This window comes from Neophocaena asiaeorientalis, unplaced genomic scaffold (genome assembly GCF_003031525.2).
Source record: "Neophocaena asiaeorientalis asiaeorientalis breed wild unplaced genomic scaffold, Neophocaena_asiaeorientalis_V1.1 scaffold79, whole genome shotgun sequence".
Lineage (NCBI taxonomy): Eukaryota > Metazoa > Chordata > Mammalia > Artiodactyla > Phocoenidae > Neophocaena > Neophocaena asiaeorientalis.
In genome coordinates, this window is record NW_020175402.1 from 5,386,017 (window position 1) to 5,410,480 (window position 24,464).

Here is a 24,464-nt window from a genome sequence, read left to right on the forward strand (position 1 = left end):
TACCTTCGCCGCTCACCATCCGGAACCCCAGGGGGGAGCGCGCGCGCGGCACGCCGGGACTTGTAGTCCCCGCCTCGGCCGCTCGGCGCGCGGGGCGGGCGGGGCGGTGCCAGCAGCTCCGACGGCGCGGCCGGGACCCTGCAGGGACCCCAGCGCCCGGGCCCCTCCGGCCGGGGCGAGTCCTGTTTTACCAAGGGGTGCTGGTTCTCCCCAAGGATTGGGAACGTTTCCCACGTTCCTAGTCCCCCGCGGGGGCTCTGGCTTGAGCGGAGGTTAGGGGCGGGAGCGAAGGGGCGGGGTCTGCGAAGGGAATGAGGGTAGAATAGGGAATCGAGGGATTAGCTAAAGGGCCTGCTACTTTCTGGGGCATCCCAATTAAATAAGAGAGGAAAAAGAAAGAGGAGAGGACCGGCTCCCTGAATTCGGGGGCATTCTCCCTTTATGAAAAGGTTTCCTACTGAGTAAAGCACAAGGGTTTATGGCAAGAGGGCTGCTCTAGAAGCCTCAAAGCCCACCAGCACCTCCTCCTCACTCAGTGACCCCGTCTCAAGTTCTGAGCTCTGGGTTTAGCGACCCCCACCAAAGCTTAGTGTTTCTAGAAGTCCAAGGGCGGCGAGGGCACAAATTCCTGGATAATCCACAGATCTCTCTCTCTCTCTCTCACACACACACACACACACACACACACACACACCTTGCCTTCCTGAATTCGACTGAGCTTTTTCCTTGTGTCAGGAAGCAACATTCAGATTCAACAGTTCAGAGCCCCTGCTGTGCCCAGGGGGCTGGACTCAGCACTTTCACCTACCTCCTCTTCAGGTCACATCTGTTATCCAGCCCCTCGCTCTGGGCCCCCTGCCTGGCCTATCCCCACAGATGGAAATGTGCACTGCCAGGGCCTGGTTACCGAGGGGAGGTATCTGGACAGCCCGGAAAGGAAAACTGCTGCTGCTGCCATTTACTGAACACCGCAGGGCTCTTGAGTCCTGCAAAGACCTGGTGAAATGGTATTGTTATCATTTCCATTTTAGAGATGAGGGCACTGAGGCCCATGACACCCACTGAAGAAGTGGTAGAGCCCAGCCAGACCAGGATCCGTTTCATTCCAAAGCCCACTACTTAACCTCTGGGCCGTGGCAGGGAGCTTTGACTCTGCAGGTCTCTGTCTGACCTTCTCTCCCAGTGTCTGTGTGTCCTCCCTTGGCACTTCAATTCGACAAATGTTAACTGAGGTATGCAGGGCTCACAGGGGACATGGAGATGAATAATGCATGGTGGCTGCCCAGTCCTCGGTGTCTACCAGCACCGGCCCTGACTGGTCCTGCGCTAGTCCCACTTCATCTGTGTGTCTGACATTCCTTTGTCCAGTGTCTGCTGGCTTTTTTCTGTCTTGCCCCATGTCTGAAGTTTCTTCAGCGGTGCCTTTGTCCTTGGCCCACCTGTTTCTGACTCTTCCTTTGGCCCTGCGGGGTGTTGCGAGGTGAGGGCCAGCATGTGACAAAGGCAGGTGGTGTCATTTTGCCAACTGCAGCTCCCTGTCACCACCTTCCCTACACCTCCACCCCTCCCAAGCCCCTCCTCTAGACAGTCTGGAACCCCTAGAGGGCAAAAGAGGGGATCTAGGGGGCACTCTCTGTTGGCCCTTCGCGGGGACCGGGGCACAGCAGCCGTGGGAGAGGTTTAGGGTCTAAATAGTACACCTATTGATCTGGCATCATGGGGCTGGCATGGCCAGTGGCAGAGGCCCCCCATTTGGGAGCAGCTTCTCCTTGCAGGCAAGCCCTGGGTTCAAAGACTTATTCATTGAATGGGAACAGTTATAAGGTCAGATATTAATAAAAGCAGTGGTTAAAGTCGTTAGGGGCCCTTTGCACCTCCAAAGCCTGAGTCTAAAGTTATCACAAATAGATGGGACTTTGGCATCTTGCACCAGCTGGTCCCCCACTGGTGAGACTTATCACTGGGGAGCATAGGAGAGGTCCAGGTTCCCCTTTCTTTTACCCCCTCACAACATCCTTACCTATTAGGCTCTGCCCAAGGGCATGAAGATCCCACCTAAGGTGAATCAAATTTGGGGAGGGAATTGGGTGGGCATACAGGATAGCTTCTGGGAAATAGGGAGCCCCAGGTAGATTGGGATGAAAAGACATTTGGGAAACGCATGGGAGGGGAGAGGTTAGGTCATAAGGTGCAAGGTTAGTAGGGCCCATGGCTCCACGAGTGAGAGGGGAATAGAAGTTAGGTGGGGTTGTCCATGCATTCCCCTCCCACTCCAGGCTGCTTCAGAGGCCCCCTCCCCAGACAGGATGGGTGCTTAGTCCCTAAGGTGTTGGGCATAGCTGGAAACCAAGCATCACAGGGTTTCCCAGTCATTTGGGGGCTGGTCTTTCTCTTGGAGCCTCTTAAAATTGTGTTGGGTGAGGGGGGGTGGTCTCCCCAAACTCAAGCTGAGTCTTCCTGTAGGTGGCTGCTGCCACCTAGTGTCTAATTGACATCTCTGCTTCACCAGCCTAGTCTGAATGGGGGCTACCCAGTCCTCAAAAACAGCATCTGGGGTCACTTCAGGCTGGGCAGGGTAGCTATAAGCTCCCAGAGAAAGCAGACTTGAAGGAGGGAACCCAGGTCCTGGAAGAACCTGCATCATTCTTTCTGGGTTCTGCTCACTCCAGCCTTTTTTTTTTTTTTTTTAATTTTTATTTATTTACTTATGGCTGTGTTGGCTCTTCGTTTCTGTGTGAGGGCTCTCTCTAGTTGTGGTGTGCGGGCCTCTCACTACTGCGGCCTCTCTTGTTGCAGAGCACAGGCTCCAGACACGCAGGCTCAGTAATTGTGGCTCACGGGGCAGGCTGCTCCGCGGCATGTGGGATCTTCCCAGACCAGGGCTCGAACCCATGTCCCCTGCATTGGCAGGCAGACTCCCAACCACTGCGCCACCAGGGAAGCCCACTCCAGCCATTTTTGATTCAATGTAAGCAGAAGGTGGTATAGCTAGACCCCAGGAAATAGAGGTGAGAGTCCAGAGGTAAAGTTGTAGGGCCTAAGGGTTTGGAGGCCATGTGGAATAGGAGCCAGACAGACCTGGTTCTTTTTTTCAGCTGTGCCAAGCGACATGCAGGATCTTAGTTCCCCATCCAGGGATCGAACCTGGGCCCCCTGCAGTGGAAGCATGGAGTCCTAACCACTGGACTGCCGGGGAATTCCCCAGACCTGGTTCTGATTCTGCTTTTACTTGTGTGTCCTTAAAACTCTCTGAGTCTCAATTTCCACATGTGTAAAGTTGAGGAGTAATCCTTTCTCTGTGTTACAGGCAAAGCTGTTGAGAAGTTTTATTGAACACATGGATGTGAAAGCACTTTGAAAACTGGCACGGGCATGCTGAGGGATTATTAACTCATGATAATAATAATGACAATAACTGAGAGGTCACAGCAGCCTGGAACCAGGCCCCTGGAGCTCCTGGAAAGGGCAGAGTGAAGGGAGCCTTGCCTTCCCTGACTACAGAAGTTCTGGGGTTGGTCCCACTCTTGGAGCTACCTCAGGAAAGGTCTGGATTGCTGGAGAGGGATTCATCCCAGTCCACAGAAGGAGAAACTGGGCCAAAAGAGGTTGAGGGCCTGTCCTGAGCCACTGAGCTACTGACCCAGGAGCAAGAGGCCCGTTGGACTGGAGCCATTATGGCCTTGGTTTTCCCCTCCTCTGGATGGGAACGGCTCAGAGCTGGGGCCCAAGAGACCATGGAAGCAGGAAGCCCTCCTTCACTGTGGTACAGTGGGAACCAAGGCCCCCAGGTCCCCATTATCCCTCCTCATGGGCTAGCCTCCCTGCACTCACCCCTCCCAGAAAGTCCTCCCACATTCTTCCAGGCAACAGGAAACCCCAGCTGCAGCCCAGACTTCAAACAGCTCCTCCCTCTGGGCAGGGGGTGTGGGAGGAGAGGCCAGAGGCCAGAGGGCAAAGGTCAGCTTTGTTCCTGCCCGAGGTGGTGAGGGACCCAGGGGGAGAGAGAGGGGGGCAGGGTAGAGCCCTTGACAGCCACACTGCGTGTGTGTGTGTGTGTGTGTGTGTGTGTGTGTGTGTGTGTGAATTCCTGTGTCCATCAGGGCATGCATGGTTCTCAGTGTCAGCCTGTGTCTGGGGGTAAATGTGTGTTCTTGGTTTCCTTTTGGCTCGAGGACTTGAGTTATATGTCTGAGCGTCTGTCAGTATGTGTTTTTTTGTCTGGGTGCTCAGCCTGGGGTCCCACTGACATGTCTGTAGGTGTCATCACGTGTGTTGATATGTCTGGTTCACAGGCCTGCCCAAAGCTCTGTTTTCTCCTATGAGTGTGACCTGGTGTGGTTCTTTGTGTCCAAGAAGGTTGTTCCTCTCCCACCTCTTCCCCTCCCATCCTTCCTCCGTGTTGGTCACCAAGGGGTTCCTTCTGGAAAGTGAATCTGACTCTGTTATTACCCTGCTCAAAACCCTTCAGTGGCTTCCGTGGCCCAAGGTTTGGAATCCTAGCCCGAGGGCAATGGCAGACAAGACCCCCTGCCTACCTCGTCATCTTCATCTTTAGCCACTGATCCCCCTCAAATTTTTCACTCCAATCACACCTACTTAATTGTAACTCTCTGCACGGTCCCATTTCCTGCCTCTGAGCTACTTAATTCTGTCAAGTCTGGAATGCCCCTCTCTTGCTTGCTTCTTTCTTGCTAGCAAACTTTCACTCCTTTTTCAGGTCTCCGGTGGTGAAGCAACACCTCTAATGAGAAGACTTCCCCCTGCCCAATTGAGTTAGGACCCTCCCCTGTTCTCCTACATCTTCTGCCTGTGCCTGTCTCCTTCACTCTCACTATCATTACATTGTGAGATTTCTGAGAGCAGGAACTGTACTGAATTACTGTCTCTCCCATTCTGATGCATTGGGAGGCTCTGAAGGGACCTGGTCCTCCTGTCTCGGACGAAAGTTTTGGGTGTAGTGCCCAGAGTGACCACTAGAGGGAGTATGGACATCACTGCAAAACCGTCCAGGGTGTGTGTGTGTGTGTGTGTGTGTGTGTGTGTGTGTGTGTGTGTGTGTGTGTGTGGTGTGATGGATGTGGATGGCCGGGTAGAAGGGAGGCTTTGATACTGTACCTGGGAGAGAACTCCTGGAGTGGATAGTGGGTCCACCCAGCTCAGAACTGGAGCAGCGGGATCCAGCACAGACTCATCCCAATAGGTCCTGGGGCACCGACATTTTTTCTCTCTGACTTTTCTCCACAACTCAGGGACCATAACCCTTGGTTTTCTCACCCTCCTACCTCTTGCCTTGACTTTCCAACCATCTGCTTATATGCCTCATCTTTTCCCTCAACCTTCCCATACATAATTATTTGCTCTTGCCTGACTTGGCCTTGCTCTCCCATACCTCTGGACCTTTGCACATGCCATTCCCTCAGTGGGAGATGATCTCACCCTCTGGCTGCTTCATCAAGCAGACTTTTCTTTCACCTCCTCCAAGAAGTCTCCCTTGGCCTCCAGACTGACCTTGCCCCTAAGTGTTGTAATTGTTTACTGTTCTGTCTCCTGGAAAGGACCAGCCTACAAGAGACATCAGTAGATGTGTGTGAAATTAATAAATGACTTGGCTCTTTTATGAAAACAACCCTCAACACATATGGGGCTACCCCCGCCCCCTATCCTCCCTGGCCCTGTCTCTGGTTTAGTATTATACTTTCCCATGCTGCTCCATCAAATAAGGCAATGTGACACAGGGGGACGCACAAGACTTTGAAGTCACACAAACCTGTGTTCAAATCCTGACTGTATCGTCCAGCTGGATGACCTTGAGCAAGCGTTGTCTTTCAGAGTCTTTGTTTCCACTTTTGTAAAACAGGAATAATGATACGTCTGCACTGCCTCATGGCGAGGCTCAAATTAGACGAGGCCTGTGAAACATCCAGCATTAGTCAATTAGGTGTCCTCCTCCCCCACCATGAACTTGGAAATAAAATTGCCCTCTGAGTCTTAAGCCAGTAAAATCACGCATCACAGAAGAGAAGAGCCAGGTGGGGGAGTGAATGAGACGAGAGATGGTTTTGTAAATGACTGAAGGGTTTTGTGAACGGTGGAAACTGCAATCAAGGTGACCCGCCTGTAATCTCAGGGAGGCGGGGCGAGGATGTGATTGAAATTGAGAAGACAGAGGCCTAATCAATTGCCTTGTGCTCTATCTGAAGGGAACAGAAGGATGCACAGAAACGGGGGTGCAAGGGAGAATTCGTTCCGCTGCACCAGAGGGAGGGACAGGGAACCAGTAGACATAGGGATTCCAGGCTCAGGTGGCTCTGGTCTCTGCTGAGGAGTCATGGGGGCCTGGTGGACTCCAGGTGGCTCACTGCCCTGCTGGGCCTCCATTTAAACTAAATGGACATCCAGGTGCCAGGCAGAGCCCCTTTGGGCAGACAGGAATAGTCTGGTCCCAGGAAAAGACTCTAGATACTGAGAGCACTGATTTTGGAGTCAGAGGACCTGGTTCAAGCCCCTGCTCTGCCATTATGTCTTATAATCTATTTACTTCACTGCGCTTCAGTTTCCTTATTAGTAAAATCAAGATATAATAGCCCTCACCTTATAGGGCTCTGTGCACTTAGGAGGATGTCTGGCATACGGTAAATGATTTGTAAGTGGTAGTGACAAAGACAGCTAACATGTATTGTGCGTTTCTTTCCATTTCAAAGATGAAGAAATTGAGGCTCGGAGAGATTAATAGCTTGCACTAAGTGGCACAGCTAGCAAGTGGTAGAGGCAAGATTCACAATACTACACTACAGCTCCAGAACTGTGCTCTTATCTGCTTACTCCATGGCAGGTGGAAACACTAGGCTTCTGGTTTATACATCAGGCTCTTGTGAGTTTGGTTTGCCAGAGACCATGGCCTTCTGGAAGCCTTGGCCCCTGAGAGTTGGAATGTACAGAGCTAAGGCTCCCACTCCTGTGACCACTTCTCTAAGCAGCCACTTGGCCTCTACTCATCTTATCGCTCCTGTTCAGCCATCCCCAGCACAGGGCTGAGCACAGGGAATGCTCCATCTGCACTGGCCACCTCATCCACTTTCCTTTAAGTCACTCAGCTTGGGGGGTTTCCAGGGACTCCTTCTACCAATATTTCGAGAGAGAAGGGTCACCCAGACATCCACCTGGGACAGATAGGATCTTTTCCCAAGGCCCAGGGGCAGCAAGGTCTGGTAGAAAGATCATGGGCCTTGGTGTGAGACCTGGGTTCAAATCCCAGCTCTGTCACGTATATCTGTGTGACCTTGGTACATCATGTAACCCCTGGGCCTCAGTTTCCTCATCTGTAAATGGAGGGGGGCTAATCATAGAAGCAGATTCAGGAATGGGTTAAATGAAAAGATGGATGTAAACACATCCGGCATTCAGCTGACACTTAATAAATGAGTTATTATTATTTCTACCCAGCCTGACTGTGAACTCTTCTAGGACAGGGACAGGTCTTGTTCATTTTTGTGTTCCCAGGGTCCTGCCTAGCAAATGGCCCTTCACAGAGTCAATGCTTAGTCATTGTCTGCCAAGCGTAGCAGTGATTCCCAACCCCCAGACTCTTTCCCCTGGCCATTTCCTTAATAAGTCAGGGGTCAACAGCTTCCTGATGGGAGAGGTGGGAATCCTTATTCCCTGTTCGTCTTTTTTTTTTTTTTGCAGTATGCTGGCCTCTCACTGTTGTGGCCTCTCCCATTGCGGAGCACAGGCTCCGGACGCGCAGGCTCAGCGGCCGTGGCTCAGGGGCCCAGCCGCTCCGTGGCATGTGGGATCTTCCCGGACCGGGACACGACCCCGTGTCCCCTGCATCCGCAGGCAGACTCTCAACCACTGCGCCACCAGGGAAGCCCTCCCTGTTCGTCTTGTTTCCACCCGGAGGCACATCAGCTGCTGGAGTCTCTCAAAGGGGGAGCCGGCGGGGGGCGACAAATCTTCATTGCAGGGTACATGGCAGGCTGTTAAGCACCCCCCTCCCTGTCCACTACATGCCAGTAGGAGCCCCCAGTCATTGTGACTAACAAAACTGCCTCCAAACCTCTCCAGAAGGCCCCTGGGGGCACAGTTGCCCCAAATGAAATCCAATGAGCTAGACTCTCAGGCCTCTCCCCACCCACCCCTTGTCCCTTCTGGGGAGCTGCAGAGGGTCCACTGTGGTCTTCCCCCTGCCCCACTCGGGGAGGCCTGAGGGTCTTCTGTGGTGCCTGTGATGAACAGTAGATCTGCTGAAATCAAGTAAAGAATTAGCAAAACCACTGCATGCAGATTGAAAGCCACATCAGTAATGAAGGAGATGTTTTGATCTGCAGTTACCTGTCTTCTATATCCAACTCTCAACTCGCCCTAAACTCACAAGGGGATGAGCTTCAGGACTTTGGGGTGTCCTAGGGCACCTTGGGTGCCCTGTGCTTAGTAGGCATTAGGGTGCTCTCTTACCTCCCCTGCCTCCCAGCGGCCAAAGCAACCCCACTCACCTCCCACCGACCACCATCCCTCCCACAGGAAGGGATTTTCACGGCTCAAGGATTCATATTGTCACTTTTCTTATTTACAAAATCAGTAAACACACACATGATTCAGAGAGGGGATGAGCCCTCAGCAACACTCTCCTTCACCCTGGGCTTGGACCTCAGTCCTGGACTACAGAATCCACCCAGCAGGAAAGGGATCCGGCAAAGTCTTTCCCTCTCTTTGTAACTTACAGACATGAGAGAATTGAGTAGGAGGTGAATTCTGGGGGCCAGGACCAGGGTGGGATGACAGGGTAGGAAAGCAGGGACAGGAGATAAGTGAGGGAAAGGATATACAGTTTTATAAATAACTAGACAAGATCTGAGCATTTCTTTTGTGGGGGGAGTGCAGACAGGAAGACTAGAGGCATGCAGGGGCAGAAGTGGGAAGGAGAGAAATAGAGCTTGGGGCCAGAGTTGGTGAGGGGTTATCTCTGAGCCTTGATTTGCCTCATCTTTAAAATGAATGGGTTGCCCTAGATGATGCCAAAAGCAACTTGCTTGCTCTGACATGCTAGGACTCTATAGGGTTCTAGGCCTGCGGGGCTTTGGGACCAGAGCCCTGGCAATTGGAAGGGCTGGTGAGCACCCCCAGAGAGGTGGTTGATGCCCAAACAGGCTATGTCTCATCCCCAGGCTGGTACTGGGGTTCTGTGGAGGTGAAGTAGTCCTCCAGGAAGGACTGCAGGTACTCGAAGGTAGGCCTCTCCTCCGGGTCCAGACGCCAGGTCTGTTCCATGACCTCGTACAGGGATGCTGGGCAGCCTGTGGGGCACGGCATGTGGTAGCCATGCTCCACCTGTTCCAGCACTTCCCGTTTATTCATGCCTGGAGGGTGGGGATCCGTCAGTCAGGGGGCTTAGCCCCTCCTGAAGAGGCAACCAGGAAGAAGCCCTTCCCATGACCACCCTTCCACCTCCCCACCTCCCAGCAAACCTGGGTAGGGGACTCGGCCCTTGGTGATGAGTTCAGTGAGCAGGATCCCAAAGGACCACACATCTGACTTGATGGTGAATCTGCCAAAGAGGGCAGCCTCTGGGGCTGTCCACTTGATGGGGAACTTGGTCCCTGGGGAGATTGGGGGAGAAGGGAGAGTTAGTGCAGAAATCCCTGGGAACAGCTGGATTAAGAGAATGGCATCTTTAGGACTGGAGACCCTAAGCACAGAGGTCTCTGGGCATAACAGAAAAGACCTGGTATCTAGCCAGCACTTGTTACTGTGTCTAGTATAGTACCGGGCACTTTACAAACATTGTAATAATTCTCATCATAATGATAGCTAACACTTGTATAACCTTTACCATGTGCCAGGCACCATTTTAAGCGATTTACGTGCATTAATTCAATTAACTTTCATGAAAACCCTGTGAGTTTTATTACTATTTTTTTTACTATTACTATTATTATCCCCATTGTGCAGAAGAGGAAAAGGTGGCACTGAGTAGTTAATAACTTGCCCAAATCACACAGCTTGTAAGTGTCTAGGATTCATACCCAGGCATTCTGGCTACAGCATTTTCCCTATTACACTCTACGGTCTTTCACTTGAGATTTATAGCAGTGCCTTGCACATAGTAGGTGCTTGATAAATATCTGTTGACTTACTGTTGTCTGAATATTTTCACTGAGAATTTTTTTTTTTTTTTTTTTTTTTTTTTGGTTGCGGGAGGGGAAGCCCTTCACTGAGAATTTTATTGTGAGAAAAGACAGCTCCCAGAGGGGTTAGGTGACTTGCCCAAGTCCACATGGTTGGTAAGTGGAGGAGCTGGGTTTGAACCCAGAGTTGCCTCTTACACTACATCAGAGTGGGAATGTCCCGGATGGTCTGCGGGAAGGTGGGGCCCCATGGCAGCCCCTTGGTGCACTGGGGAGCTCTTGGAAGGTGGGGTGAGGCAGGGCACCTTGATGGGGGTTGTATTCATCATCCTCGATGAGACGGGCCAGCCCAAAGTCAGCAATCTTGCACAGCAGCCGCTCCCCCACAAGGATGTTGGCTGCCCTCAGGTCTCGGTGGATGTAGTTCATGCGCTCCATGTAGGCCATGCCCTCAGCTACCTGGGGGCGAAGGTATAGAGAGATGGGAACACCATGGCTTGTGTGAGGGATCATTTGAAAAACCCACTTTCCAGACTGGGGCTCAAAGAGAGGGGCAGTGCCCTGCCTCAGGTCGCACGGATGATCCAGGGGGCTGGGGCTGCACTTCCAGGGGTAGGCTAGGCGTTTGAGGACACAGGGATTTGTGGAAAATAATAGGAGGGGCTCTGAGAGTTAAAGGCTGTTGTCCCAGTTTACCTGGGCTGCCATGTCCACCAGTTGGGGCAGCCTCAAATCCCAGCCCTCCCGGTCCTTGAGGAACTCCAGCAAGCTACCTGGGGAGGAGAACTCAAAAAATCAGCATCAAGACACTACTCCCAGCTCCAGGCTTGCCTTCTCTCGCTTGGCCTCGCCCCTCTCCATGACTCCTCTCACATAGTTTGACCCCATCCCTTGCTCCCAGGCCTCTCACCCTAGATCCGCCTCCCCTCAGGATTCTGCCAGGTGCCTCAACCCTTCACAGATCTCGCCCAGGCCCTACTCTCACAGACACCCTGATTCTGCCCATGTCTCATTTCTTCTCTTCCTCCATCTTCCCTAGACAAACCCCACTAAGACTCTGCCCCAGATCCTTTCTCATCACAGATCCCGCCTTCACTCGCCCAAGCTCCACCCACCAGCTGACCACCCACGAGGCTCCGCCCCCAGGCCGGGCCCGCCCCGTCTAACTTGGCCCCGCCCCCACTCCCAGCGCTCCTGTGTTTTCACTCATTCCGGCCCCTCACTCGGACCCTGCCCATTGTTCCTCACCCCATCCCAAGTCGCCACCCAAGTTCCTCCCCCAGAGACACGCACCTTAACTTCGCCCCAAATCCCGCCCTTCCAGACTCCGCCTCATGACCCCGCCCCTCACCGTGGCACAGGAATTCTGTCACGATGTAGATGGGCTCCTCCGACACGACTGCGTACAGCTGCACCAGCTTGTCATGGCGCAGCAGCTTCATGATCTGCGCCTCCTCCAGGAAGGCCTTCGGGGACATGGTGCCCGGCTTCAGCGTCTTCACCGCCACCTTCGTGCTGCCGTTCCACATGCCTGTCGGGCGGAAAGGCTTGTCAGGACCGGCTCGCCGCCGTCCCAAGCCCTCGCCCCTGCCTCGGGCCCCGGCCCCCGCTCCCAGGACCTCCGTACCCAGCCACACATCCCCGAAGCAGCCGGTACCCAGCCGCCGCTCGAGCGCGATGGAGCTGCGGCTGATCTCCCAGGCGTCCTTGGCCAGGCCCAGCGTCTGCGGCTTCACGGTGGTGCAGGCCGCCGTGAGCAGGTGGCACAGCCCATCGTTCACCTCTGGGCAGTGGGGGATTGGGAGGTTGGAGGTCAAAGGCAGACCAGAATGGCCCACACATTCCTCACCCCACTCCAGCCCCCAAGATCAGTTATAAGGAACTAGGACAGAGCTGCAGTCACAGCCCAGGGCAGAAGGCAACCTGGTCCACTGAGTAGGTGAACATGTTGGTGCCCAGGGAAGGAGGTGGCACCAGAGGGAGAGATGATCCCTGCAAGGATTGGGGGCCTTCGCATAAGAGGTGGCCTCCAGCTGGGCCTTCCCATAAGAGATGGCCTCCAGCTGGGCCTGACAGGTAGAAATGGATTTGGGAATTCCAGACAAAGGTGTGGACATGAAGCTCTCACCCTTCCACGGACCTATCCTTGGCCTAACCAACCAAAGCAGAAACCAGGCATGGATGCTAACCTTCCCCTCAACACCACAGCCCATCCTCCAAGCCAGGCCCACTCGGTCTCCTACCCAGCTCAGACATTAGAGGGCGTCGTTTGGCCATGGACAGCTTCATGCCTCAGTTTCCTCTGGAAACCTACAGAGCAGGATCTTGGGCTGGAGCCCGGATATTTGGGTTCTAGTTCTGGTCCAGCCACCACTGCTTTGGGAGCCCCTTCTCTGGGCCTCAGTCTCAGCGGACTGGTTCAGGAATCTGAAGCACACGCCAGCCTTGAGGGCTGCCCTCACCAAGGTAGTGCTGCACCAGCTCCTGTACCGAGTCGAACTGAGCCCTCGTGGTGATGTAGTAGCCACCTGTGTCCAGCTTGCGGATCTTGTAATGCTTCACGTGATCGCCTCTGGCCTGGTCCCAATCCCGGATGGACAGGGAGTAGGCGCCTGTGGGCAAGGGTCACCTTTGGGCCAGCTTTCCTCGTCATCCCCAGTCTGGGAGCCCAGAGAGGCCCAAAGGGCTGGGGACTCTGAGGTTGGATGGCCACATCCCCTGAACCCAGTCCCAGTTTTACCTCTGCCCCTCCAACCCTGTCCCAGTCGTGGCCCTGTCCCAAGCCCCACCCCACTGCTCCTAGCCTCCCCCAAATGGCTAGGCTTCCCTGTTGTATGGTCAGTGGCACAGCCCCACCTTTGGTGGTCTCGCTCTCTCGAATGAGAAAGGCCCCCCGGGGGTTCCCTGGGGAGAGCAGCTGCCTCTCTGAGTCCTTCCTCCCGATCTTTCCAAAGTACCACCTGTTGGGAGGGCAGGCAAGAGTCAGATACACCCAGTTCAACCCCCAACTCAGCCTCCTGGGAAAAGTCACCTCAGTAGCCAAGATTCAGCCTGATTCGGAGGATCACAGAGAAGGCGAATGCAGAATACCTGGTACACAGAAGGTGCCCAATAAAGGTTAGACTTCTCTCCACTCTCTGGGTTTGTCTTGAATTTAAATTGCTAGAACCCTGGTCATCAGTGACCTCATCAGGGTCCATCTCACTACCGCTCCTTCCATAGGCTCATTTACAGATGAGGAACTTGAGGCACAGAGAGGGGAACCGACCTGCCCACAGGGCTGGCTGATGAGCTCCACCTGAAATCCTTTGCCACCCACCCTACTTCTTTTCCCACCATCGCAGGCAGTCGCTCAGATTCCTCTCCCTGCACACATCTCAAACCCTTTCCTCATTTGTCGTCCAGAACGACACCCCTTCCTGCTTCTCTTCCCCTCCTTTTTTTCCCCCTCGGCTGCACCTCGTGGCTTGTGGGATCTTAATTCCCTGACCAGAGATTGAACCCGGGCCACGACAGCGAAAGCGCCGAGCCCCAACCACTGGACTGACAGGGAACTCCCTCTTCCCTCTTTTTGACGGCTGCTGCCCAGCCCTGACTGCTGCTTTTCCTCCACTCTCTTAAATCTGGATGCTGTTCTAAGTCTCTACTTCAACCTCAGACCTCAAGCATCCCTGCTGTCTCTTGGATATTCTTTCTGGGACTGAACTGTAGCCTGAAACCAACTGTGAGAGTACACTGGGAGAGTCGAGGTGACCGTAGGTGTCATAGAAGACTCAGATGTCGTTTGATCACTAAATTGGCCTGTGACCATCTTGGGCTGAATGAAAAGGAGCATAATTTTCAAATCAAGGGAGGTGGCAGTCTCAGTGAACTCTGGGACTGTCAATCCATACCTGGGTACTACGCACAGTTTGGGGAAGAGGGGAAGGCATTGGCGAATAGCGTGTCCAGGAGGGCAGGCAGGGTGGGAAAGGAGAAACTGTTGAAGAACTACGCAGACAGAACACATTCCCAAGTTTTATCAATGCTCTGCCCCCACTCACACCCATGACATTAGCTACATCCTTAATAATTGACATAAGCATAACAGCACTTATTTTGTGTCAGGCTCTGCTGTCATACATATATGTATTCATTTAATTCTTATAACAACACTGTGAAGTAGGTACTATTATTAACCCCCGTTAGACAGACGAGAAAACTGAAATGCCTAGTGGTAAAGCAACTTACCCACAGCCACTCGACTCTTAAGCTGTCTGCTCTAGGGCACGCGCTCTTGACCACGACACTGTTCTTAACCATGACACTGCATGGAGTGCCCCTCTGAACTTCACAACACTGCCCCAAACCTCTCGTCTTCTGCCTCATCACCTCTCCTCTCCTCCATGCCTCCTGCCACCCTCTCCAGATGAAGGCCTCATCCCATTTGAGCTCAGGACCCCGTTCACTCCCATCTGCTCAAGGACACCTCTCCCCCACCGACCAGCCCCCATCTGCAGCCTCTCCATCCCACCACCAGCCTCTACATATGCCCACATTTCTTCCTTCCCCAAAGGAAACCGTTCTAAGCTCCATCCTGCCATCAACATTCTGCTATATCTCTCACCTTCCTTCACTTGAAAAAGCACTTCACACTTGGGTCTCTACTTCCTCACCTCCCACTCCCTCCCAGGCTCTGCTGTCTGGCCTCCACCCCCACTTCACATGGAGAGATCTCTCACCAAGGTCACCCCCACTGCCAAATCCAGTGGCAGCCTCTGACACTCCCTCTCTTGTTTCCTGAAACCTCCCCTCCACCCTCTTGGCTGTTCTGACTTAGCCTGGCCTGGTTTTCCAACAGCTCTTTCCAAAGTTGGGTCCTAGGGCCAATCTCTTTCTCACTCTTCTCCCTCTTCCTTCACTCCCCTGTGCAGCTCTATTTATCATCTCCACTCTGAAGAGTCCTGCCACCCCAGCCCAGGTGTGCCCTCTGCAGGAGCCACAGCAAACGAACTAAGGAGGCTTAGTTCCAATGAGAATAAGATGCCCCTTCCTCTGGGCTAATTCAGGGGCATGGCTTGGCATGGGCTGGGCACCTCGCATACAAAGCACAACCTAATCTAATTGCTGGCCGTCTCTTCCATGTGGGTGTTCCTCTCCACGAATTCAACCTAACAAGCTCGCTCATGTATCTGTACCTGCTCCTGTGTTCCCCACTTTAGCAAATGGCACCCACTCAGTTCCTCAAGAAGGTTTTGGGTCACCCTGGATTCCTCCCACTCCCCATAGCCCAATGGCAAATCAGTCACCAAGTCCTGGTGACTCCCATTCTGCCGTCTCTCCAATCTTTACTTTTCCCATATATGTATGTATACGTGAGGCTAGATAAAGAGTTTTTATGAGCCTCAGTTTCCTCATCTGTAAAATGGGACAATAATAACATCCATAGTGTTACTGTGAGAATTAAATGAATCTAGATAGGTAAAGTATCTGCCATAGTATCTCAATTACATCAAGATACTCCATAAATGATACTTGCCTGATTCCTAATAGAATTAATTCTAAGTACTGCCCCCTTCCATCTGTTTAGCACTTTACAATTTTTTTTTAAAGTTCATACACTGCTGTTATCTCCGTGAGGCTATATATATATAATGCTTAGCAAATGTAGCCAGACTATCTGGGTTCAAATACCAGCTCCACCTACTTACTAGCCATGTGAACTGGGCAGGATATTTAATTTCTCTGTACCTCAGTTTCCTCATTTGTAAAATAGGATTCTATTAGTTTCTAACTTTGTTAATGCACAGGGAGCACTTTGAATAGTGTCCAGAACATAGTACATGCTAGATAATATTTACTTACTCTTAGTGCCATCATTATTATCTTTTTATCCTCACAAAGATCTTACAGAATTACAGGTAAGGAGACAGGCTCAGAGTGGAGATGTGACTTGCCCAAGAGGTGGCCTTGAGTCTGGACTCCAGGGTCCTGTCTGTAAGGCTGGGCCTCCCCCCAACCCCTACTTACTCTTCAGCCTGGATGGAGTCCACAGGGGCCACGTAGTTGCTGGGAATGTAGCCAGTTTGTCCAGAGCTGAGGGACCGAGCCTCCCACCAGTCACCCTCGCTGAAGGCACAGAACAGGCGGCGGCGTTGGCAACCCAGCCCCTGGGGCACCATGGGGCCAGGCAGGGTCACACCGAGGATCAGGTGGACACTGGCCCTGCCAACCCCTCACCTTGGGTACACACCCTCCCCAAGGCTTTCGTCTGTTCTGCCCCCAGCCACTGCAGCTGCCCCGGGAGCTTCTCCCTGCTGAAGGAATATGTTTGGGGACATCTGGGCCTCCTGGCTTTCTTTTCTGGCACTTCAGCTGGGCTGGGGTTTGGGCGGGCAGTGGACAGCTAACTAGGTCACTTCTCCATTAAAAACCCCTCCAATGGCTATATTTCCTTCTTGATAAAATCCAGACTCCTAAAGATGGCTTAAAAAGCCCTGCAGAATCTGCTCCCACCCACCTCTCCAGGATCTGCTCTCTCTGTTCTGCACTTCATACTTTATGGCCCACCTATACCGAACCACTTGGTGGTTTCCAGAAGTCATCATTTAGTTTCGTTCTCTCTAGTTTCATTCTCTCTCGCTCTCTCTTCCTTTTTTCTCACCCCTTCTTTCAATGTCTGTTCATTTTTCTAGTCTCAGCTTAGAAATCACTTCCAGAAAGCCTGCCCTGATCACTACTACCCTGGAGACCATGGCTGGTGTTCTTTCTGTGCCCATAGCTCCTCAGGCTTCCCCTACATAGTAGCAACCACCCCGGCTTGTGGTTGTCAAGTATCCCTCCCCAACTAGGCTAGAGCTTTCTGAGGACAAGGACCAGGTAGGATTCCTCTCTGGGTCCTGCTCCCAGTCTAGGCCGTGTCCTGAGCTGGTGGCCTGATCACTTACATGTTGTTCAGGATGTGGAACTTCTCGCCCTTGGCGAAGGTGAGGTCATCCTCTGTTCGGGCCTCATAGTCATAAAGGGCGATGAACAGGGTCACCCCAGTCCCTGCAGAGTCAGGGCTACTCATCAGGGGGCACCACAGGGGCTGCACCCCCAGAGTCCTGTTCCATAGCCAGGTACTATGCCTCCCCACTGCTGCAGTGCACTGGATCGCAAAGGTCTTTGGAATCCAGTGGATTTCTGCTTTGGACATGGATTCAGGACACACACCTTCAAGCCCATCCCTCCCCGCTTGGGGGCTCCCTGGGGAGTCGCTTCTGCTCTCTCCCACCAAGCAGACTTTCCACCGGCATCTGTCATCAGAGTCCTTCTCTCAGACTGGGAACAGAACTATGTCTCCCCCTCAGACTGGGGTTTCTGAGGGTAGGGCTGTACATACTCCCTCAGACTGTGCGCTAAAAGCAGGGCCGTGTCTCCCAAATCATAATGGAGGCTCCTAAGGGCAAGTCCAAGTGTCTCCGTCCCCTAGGTCCTGCCAGGGTCCGGTCAGTGCCTGACTCCAGCCCATTGGACTCACCTGAGATGGCCCTGACGGTGCCCCCATTGAGGAAGGCGGGGCTGGCGGGCTGAGGGGAGAAGTTGTAGTTGGGGATATGGGCGAAGGAGGACGCAGGCCAGCCCTGAGTAGGGGCAGGGCCACAGCAGTCTGCAGCCCCGTAGCCCCTGAAGTCCTCTTCCAGGCCACCATCCTCCTTGGGCCCCGGCTCCAACTTCTTGCAGAACACACAGCCCATTCCACGTGCCCTGCTACAGAACGGGGGCATGCTTCACTTGGGGCCCCTGCCAGATATGCCACCCTAGGCACACATGCACGCACGCTTGCACACACACACTCACGCAGGCATGCAGCTTCCTCTCTCAGGCCTGGAGTAGGGGGTGTCCTCCCTAGTGAGGGATAAAGGTGGGGCAGGGCCACCGTTGCGTCTTAGTGTGTGTGGAGAGAGTATGCGTCTCCTCCACGGGGCTGGTGTTCTGCTTCACGACGTTGCTGTGTCCGTTTACATACTTTTGCCTCCTAGTGCTTCCATGTGTTGGGTTTCCGTGACTCCGTCAGAGTGCTTGTGTGTGTATCTCTGAGTATTTGTGAATTTGCTGGTGTGTGTGTGTGTATGTGAGTGTGTGTATGAGTGTGTGTGTTTATGGCATGTGATGACTCTGTGTGTTCATGTCTGTATGAGTATTACGTATGCGTGTGTTTCTGTGCGAGCGTGCATGTGTGTGCCTGTGTGTGTGTGTGTGTGACTGTGCATGCAGGTGTGTGTGTGTGAGTGGGTCCCTCTGTATCTGTGTGTCACGTCTGTGTGCATAGCCCTGAGTGGGAGTATTTGTGCCTGTCTGCGTGTGTGTATCTGTGTGTGTAGGTCTGTGTAAGTAGGTGTGCATGTCTCTGTGGGTTATGTGTGTGTCTCTGTGTGTGTGTGCATGTCTATGTATCAATGTGTGTTCGTGTGTAAGTGTGTGTGAGGGCTGTGTGCCTGCACCTGGAGCTTCCCTGCAGAGGGGGATCAAGGCCATTTCCTGTCGTGGGTCCAGCCTCTGGCCTTTCAAGCTGCCTCATTCCAGCTCCCCCATCTGTTACCTAGCAACAGGGTCCTTGTAGGAGGAGGGGGCTGTGAGGAATTGTGGGGCCCAGAAAGGCCACCCCTACCCCATTTCCTGACCCTGAGAGCCCTCAGTCCCCATTCCTCCCACTCACCCCTCAGGCCCCTACTCCTGGGTCAGTGGGGCTGCGGCATGGTCCTTGGGAGGGGCCAGAGACCTGAAGGCGAGACAGAGGACACGGAAGGTGAAGTCTCTGCCAGTGTTCCTGCAGCCAGATGCCGGCGCCTGTCCTCTCCGGGAAGCCAGGGGGCCCGGGCTCGGCCCTAGCGTGCCTTCTGCCTTCATTTTCCTTCCCACAGCCCCGGCTCACTTATACATCCACTCCCAGACAGGACACGCCACCACACCAGCCCTCTCGCACTCATATCCACCTGACACACCAACACATAGAGTAGCACCCACAGTAGCACACGGTCACACACCAGTACCCACAGCGCACACTTGCATGAGTGTGCTCCCCAGCACTGCCACACACCAACACAACTGACTCTCACACGAGCCCAGGCTCTGATGCATGGTAGCACACACAGGCACACACACGCCACAGGCTGCCTCTCAGGCTAACAGACTCATACACTCACACACTCGTATCTTTGGGTTAGACTCATGTCTCTAATAGGATTTCTGTCAAGCCCTGCTCAGTTCACTACAGGCCTCTGGTCACTGTCTCCTAAAAACAAGCCCAGCCTCCGGGCGCTGCCTCTGTTCCCACCCTGGGCTGGGTAAACCCCGGCAACCCCAGGACTATATCTGGTAGCTGAGTGTAGGTGGACACCTACCTCCAGAGCTTGTTCTTATCCCCACATCAGGGGAAGGCCCAGGTCAGAAGCCAGAGCCACCAGGGTCCCTTGGGGAACCCCTAAGTGAGCCAAGCCTTTGTGTCCTCTGAGCGACACGGCAGGCAGGTCATTGAGCAAGGGCTCTCCACGCCCCTCCAGAAACTCTGCCACTGCAACACTCAGAGAGGAACTGCTGGGGAGAGGGCTCGGTTTCCTCAGATATGAGATATGAGAGGGTTCACCAACCCAGTGAACCCTGATTTCTCCCAGAGGGGCCCAAGGATCCTTGGGACAGGTGCCCGGTCTTGCTTTTCTCAACTCCCAAGTCCAGTTCCCTTTATGGATAGCCTCCCCCCTCTTCTCTATGGGTCCTGCCCCTCCTACCCAGCACTACTCACCTCTTCCAGGAAGCCTTCCTGGATCCACTGGATCCAGCTGCTTAGCTGATGGCTCTGTCACATCAGTGCCCTGACTCCCACTCTAGACCCACCAGCCTGTCTCATGCTCCACCGTAAACATTCTCCCGTGTGTGTGTGTGGGGGGTGACACCCATGTGGTGAGCTGTGAAGCAGGCTGTGGTTTGAGCCCCAAAATAGGCCCTGTTCACCAAGCCATTGCCGAGATCTTCACCTCAGGACCCCTCCCCTGGGGTGAAGCCACTGTCTGAAGGGCTACAGGGCTGGTTAGACTCAGGGAGAGAATAGACGTGGAGGTGGGGGGCATCTAGAGCTAAGGGAGGGGATTTCAGGCACTGAGGAAACAGATGGGGGTAAGATGAAAACAAAGGTTATAGGGTGAGAATGGAGGTCTTCTCACAGGAAGACACATTGCACATCTCAAACAACACAGAGCCCTACACGCAGGTCCACACGGCCCTCCCGACACCTTCTCAGACGCACACACGTCACCTCAGCTACACGCAGCGCCTCACACAGAGACTCTGAGCTCCTCTGTACAGATTCACAGATGCAGACATCTGTGAATACACACACACCTTCAGCCCTCACCCATCTACACACACACGCACACACACACATGCACACACACACAGCCTCTCCAAAAGAATAGCATATGGAGGATTTATAGCACTTCCTCTGTGCCAGCCACTGCATTCAACGCTTTATATATATATTACCTCATTTTATTCTCACGACAACTCTACGAGGTAAGTATTATAATTATTGATAAGGCAACTGAGGCACAGAGAGGTTTAGAAACTTGCCCAAGGTCACACAGATGATGTATCCTGGCGTTTGGTTCCAGGATCTGAACCACTTCTCTCCATTGCCTGGTCACAGACACAGATGATGACAGCCATTCCTGCAAGCATGCACAGGTGCACAGAGCCCCCAGAGGGAAACCCAGAGATATATGTAGCTCCCCCATCCCTGAGTCACAGACCCACACAGAGCTCCCCTCTGTAAGAGATACAAACTTATACAACCTCTTGGGTCCCCACTTAGATACAATGTGGCCACTTCCAACAATGCACAGGTACCTGTTACCACAATGTTTTCAAATCAGCCTAAGGGGAGCCCAGAATTCTGCATGCCTGGAGTGGAACGTGGGTTCAGAAACTGTCAGCTTCCGAGAAGGAGGCGGAAGGCTCTATGGGCTTAGGGAGAGCCCTGGCAAGGCAGCGGGGGCAGGGGTGAGGGTATCCTGGTATACTGACTTAAAAGAAAAGGGGGGGAAAAGGCCCTGATTTGTAGCAGTTGCTGATTTCCATGGTGTAAATATTCCCACCATGGCTGACTTCAAGTTACTGAAGTGACTTCCTGAACGCTGGGCTGGAAAGAGATTCGCAGAATCAGCTCCCAAGAGCCAGTACCAGCTAGCTAGCTCCAGCATATCACTGCCAGAAAGAAACAAAGAGAAGAGACAAACGGAAATGAGAGGTAGAGAGACAGAGAGGGACAGAGACGGAGAAAGAGAGAGGCAGAGACAGAGAACTAAAGAGCTAAAGATAGGAAAAAGAGAAAGGGAGCAGGTAGGGTCCTCTCTGCTTGGCATCTGCATGAAAATAGCCCCCCAGGACTCTGTCCTCACCTAGCTCTGATCTCAACTACCAGCCACCAATTCCTAGGAGGGTAATTTGACTTCCTAAAAGTCTGGGGTGGGGGGGCAATGACTATTAGTTTTAAAATGCTAATTTATTAAACACCTACTCAGTGCCTGACATTGTGCCAAGCAATTCCCATGATTGATCTCATTTAGTGACCCTATGAGGTAGGTTTTATTTTTACCCCTATTTTACAGATAAAGAAGCTGAGTCACAAATGTGTTAAATAACTTCCCTAAGATTAGCTACATAGCAAGTAAGGGGAAGCTAAAATGCAACCCCAATCAATTTGGCTCCAAAGCCCGTCATAAGCGATGTTGTATTTTGAAGTCCTTGTGAAAGCAATAACGTATGTACCTTAATGAGCACCTACAGTGTGCCAGGCCCTGTGCTACATGCCCTGAATTCTCATTACAGCCCAGCGAGGGGAAGTGACCTGCCCAGGGTCTCTCAGGCAATCACTGATTTTCATAGCTCTTAGAATCTGAATCCAGGTCTCTCTTTTCTCAGCGCTGATCTAGGCTGTCTGCTAACACCAGAAAGGCACTAGCTCAGAGACCGGCTACAAGTGTTCTGGTCACTGCAGGGAGTTGAGTCTGTTAATAAACATGCCTCTTGAACATCTGGTTGACAGGAGTTGGTTTCCAAAGTCTGATCTGGATCAAAATCAGGTTGTGGATGTCAGAGCTGAGGTCCATTCCTGGATCATGTTGTTCCCACCTTCAGCATCTCCCTCTGTGTGGTCCTACCCAGCTCTGGGGCCTTGGGTGAATAATGTGAGCTCTCTGAGCCTCAGTTTTTGCATCTGTACCTTCTGTGCAGTTATTGGGAAGGCTCTTGCCCAGTGTGGCTGAGTGAGGCTGAGAACCATATGCTAGAATGACCCCAGGGACCATTTATCAGTCTACCTCCCTCTTGTGTGTAGGGGGGAAGTCACTTGCTGGAGGTCAAACAGCCAGACAGGGGATTCAAAGCCAGGATTATTAATTTGGGTCCAGAGTTCTGTTCCCGGCTATGCTCTCCAAAGCCTGAGCAGGAGGTCATGCTGTCCCTGACTGGTGAATGTCATATTTCCTACCCAGCTCCTGGCCAACTGATCACACCACCCCTGCCATACGGCAGCTGGCCACCCAGCAGGGAACCTGCCTCCCTCCCACCCCTACTCCTGGACATAGGAGCCCCAGGCTCACCCATCTTTCTTGAGGTCCATACTTGCCAATGCCACATCAGGGCTTTGATGTAGACCCAGGACGTCCTGTGGGATCTGAAGACAGATTTCGCCTCAAATTCTACCCTGCCTGACAAGTAACTTGAGACATTGGGCAAGTCAGTTCACTTCTCTCTGAGCTGCAGTTCCTTCGCCTAGAAAATAGGAATCTAAATCTCTACCTCATGGGGTTGCTTCTGCGTATCAACTGTAGTCAAGCCCCTGAAAGCACAGGGCACTCAGTAGTTGCTCAGTGAACTTTCACTTCTGTTCCCTTCCCTTGAGGAAGCCCCCTCCGAGGCTGAAGGAGGAGGAGTGGCAAGGCTGAGAAGAAAGAGAAGTGCTCTGGGTGCGGCGGGAGGGCTGAGCTGACCCAGCTGCCTGGGGGATTTCACCATAAGGGAACTGGGACTGAACAGCAGCAGGAAACCACCATCCAGCAAGAGTTCCGGCTCCTCCTCAGGGCTCTGGGCTGGCCAGGAGCAGGCCCAAGTCTCAGCCCCGCCACACCCCGTCCCTCGCCAAGGCCTGACACCCCTGATGAATGCTTCCACCCCTCACTGGGACCCTCCACCCCTCACTGGCTCTAGTGCCCTTACTGAGCCCCCCATCTCCCTCACTGAGGCCTTCGCCTCTCATAGGACCTCCAACCATCTCGCACCATTCCTGCTTGAGGCCTTACCACCCCCAGCCCTGAACACCCAGGGGCTAAGAGGCCATACCAGAGTCTGACTCTGCCACCCCAGTAGGGCCAGGTGCCTACATCGGGGAGAGAGGCCACACTCACTTTCCCCTCCACATGGCCCTGAGGGCGTCAGCTGAATTTTCTCCATTTCTTGTGGGTAAAGGTGGTTTCTCATCTGTTGCTGAAAACCTACCCATTAGCCTCTAAAATAGGAGTCCTGAGGGAATGGAGATTCTTGGGGGATGGGAGCCATGGGTGGTCCAGGGGGAGCTGAGGGAACAGGAGCCTAGATTCCACTGTGTGGCCAGACTTCCCCGGGGTCCCATGGTAGCCCAGCCTGGTCTGCTCTGTGCAGGAAGGGCCCTGGCTCCTCCTTCCCCAGTTCTGGGGTCTCCCTACCCATCCTCCCGAAAGTCTGGCCACTTCCTTTGCCACGTCAGCCCCAGGTGGCTGCAGAGAACACCCAAACACCCACACATATGCTCACATGACCATGCTCATTCACTCAAAGCCCAAAGCACACCCACAGACACTCTCCACCCTCACTCACCACTTCACACCCACTGGGGAGCAGGTGCCAGCCATGAAGCCCAGGAACCCCATACCTTCTTCCATCACGCCCCTCCTCACCCGCTCCCCCCTCCAGAGGGCTACGTGGGATTAGGTAGGGTTCGGGGGGAACGCCGGCCTCATCTCTGGCTACTTCCTTCACCACATCAGGGACGGGATGCCCTGGACTCTGGGTCCCTACTGCTAGCCTGTCAGTCCTTCACTCCCAAACCTCCATCTTCCCATCTTAGAAGTGGGAACAGAGCCCTGCTCTCCCACCACCACACACAGATGGAAGGATGCCAAAGGACTCAGGGATCACTGGTTTCAATAAAATGAAGTTTCCATAAAACTCATATTGAACTTTGTATTATTTGGAATTGAGAACGGCGAAACTTGCTGACAAACCAGTGCTTATACCATGAACATAAACACAAAAAATAGCAAAAAAAGGGGGGGGGGCAGGGGA

At 53.2% G+C, this 24,464-nt stretch overlaps 1 protein-coding gene across 6 annotated transcripts in view; it reads right to left on the minus strand.

Annotated features, from left to right (window-relative positions):
• Positions 1-8,547: 8,547 nt before the first annotated feature.
• FGR (FGR proto-oncogene, Src family tyrosine kinase) overlaps positions 8,548-24,464 on the minus strand; it is a 17,614-nt gene continuing 1,697 nt past the window's right edge. The window contains exons 1-13 of one of the 6 annotated variants that reach the window (XM_024766628.1): positions 22,745-22,766; positions 18,808-18,870; positions 17,629-17,858; positions 17,054-17,156; positions 16,137-16,235; positions 12,984-13,087; positions 12,590-12,739; positions 11,755-11,910; positions 11,479-11,658; positions 10,824-10,900; positions 10,433-10,586; positions 9,468-9,599; positions 8,548-9,359 (exon numbers count right to left, since the gene is read on the minus strand). In XM_024766628.1, the coding sequence (XP_024622396.1) occupies positions 9,151-9,359; positions 9,468-9,599; positions 10,433-10,586; positions 10,824-10,900; positions 11,479-11,658; positions 11,755-11,910; positions 12,590-12,739; positions 12,984-13,087; positions 16,137-16,235; positions 17,054-17,156; positions 17,629-17,845 (1,581 nt within the window). In that variant the 5' untranslated portion in view covers positions 17,846-17,858; positions 18,808-18,870; positions 22,745-22,766 and the 3' untranslated portion in view covers positions 8,548-9,150. Of the gene's footprint in view, positions 9,360-9,467; positions 9,600-10,432; positions 10,587-10,823; positions 10,901-11,478; positions 11,659-11,754; positions 11,911-12,589; positions 12,740-12,983; positions 13,088-16,136; positions 16,236-17,053; positions 17,157-17,628; positions 17,859-18,807; positions 18,871-22,744; positions 22,767-24,464 lie in introns of those variants that run through there. The other 5 variants (XM_024766627.1, XM_024766626.1, XM_024766630.1 and 2 more) reach the window with 5 other exon arrangements.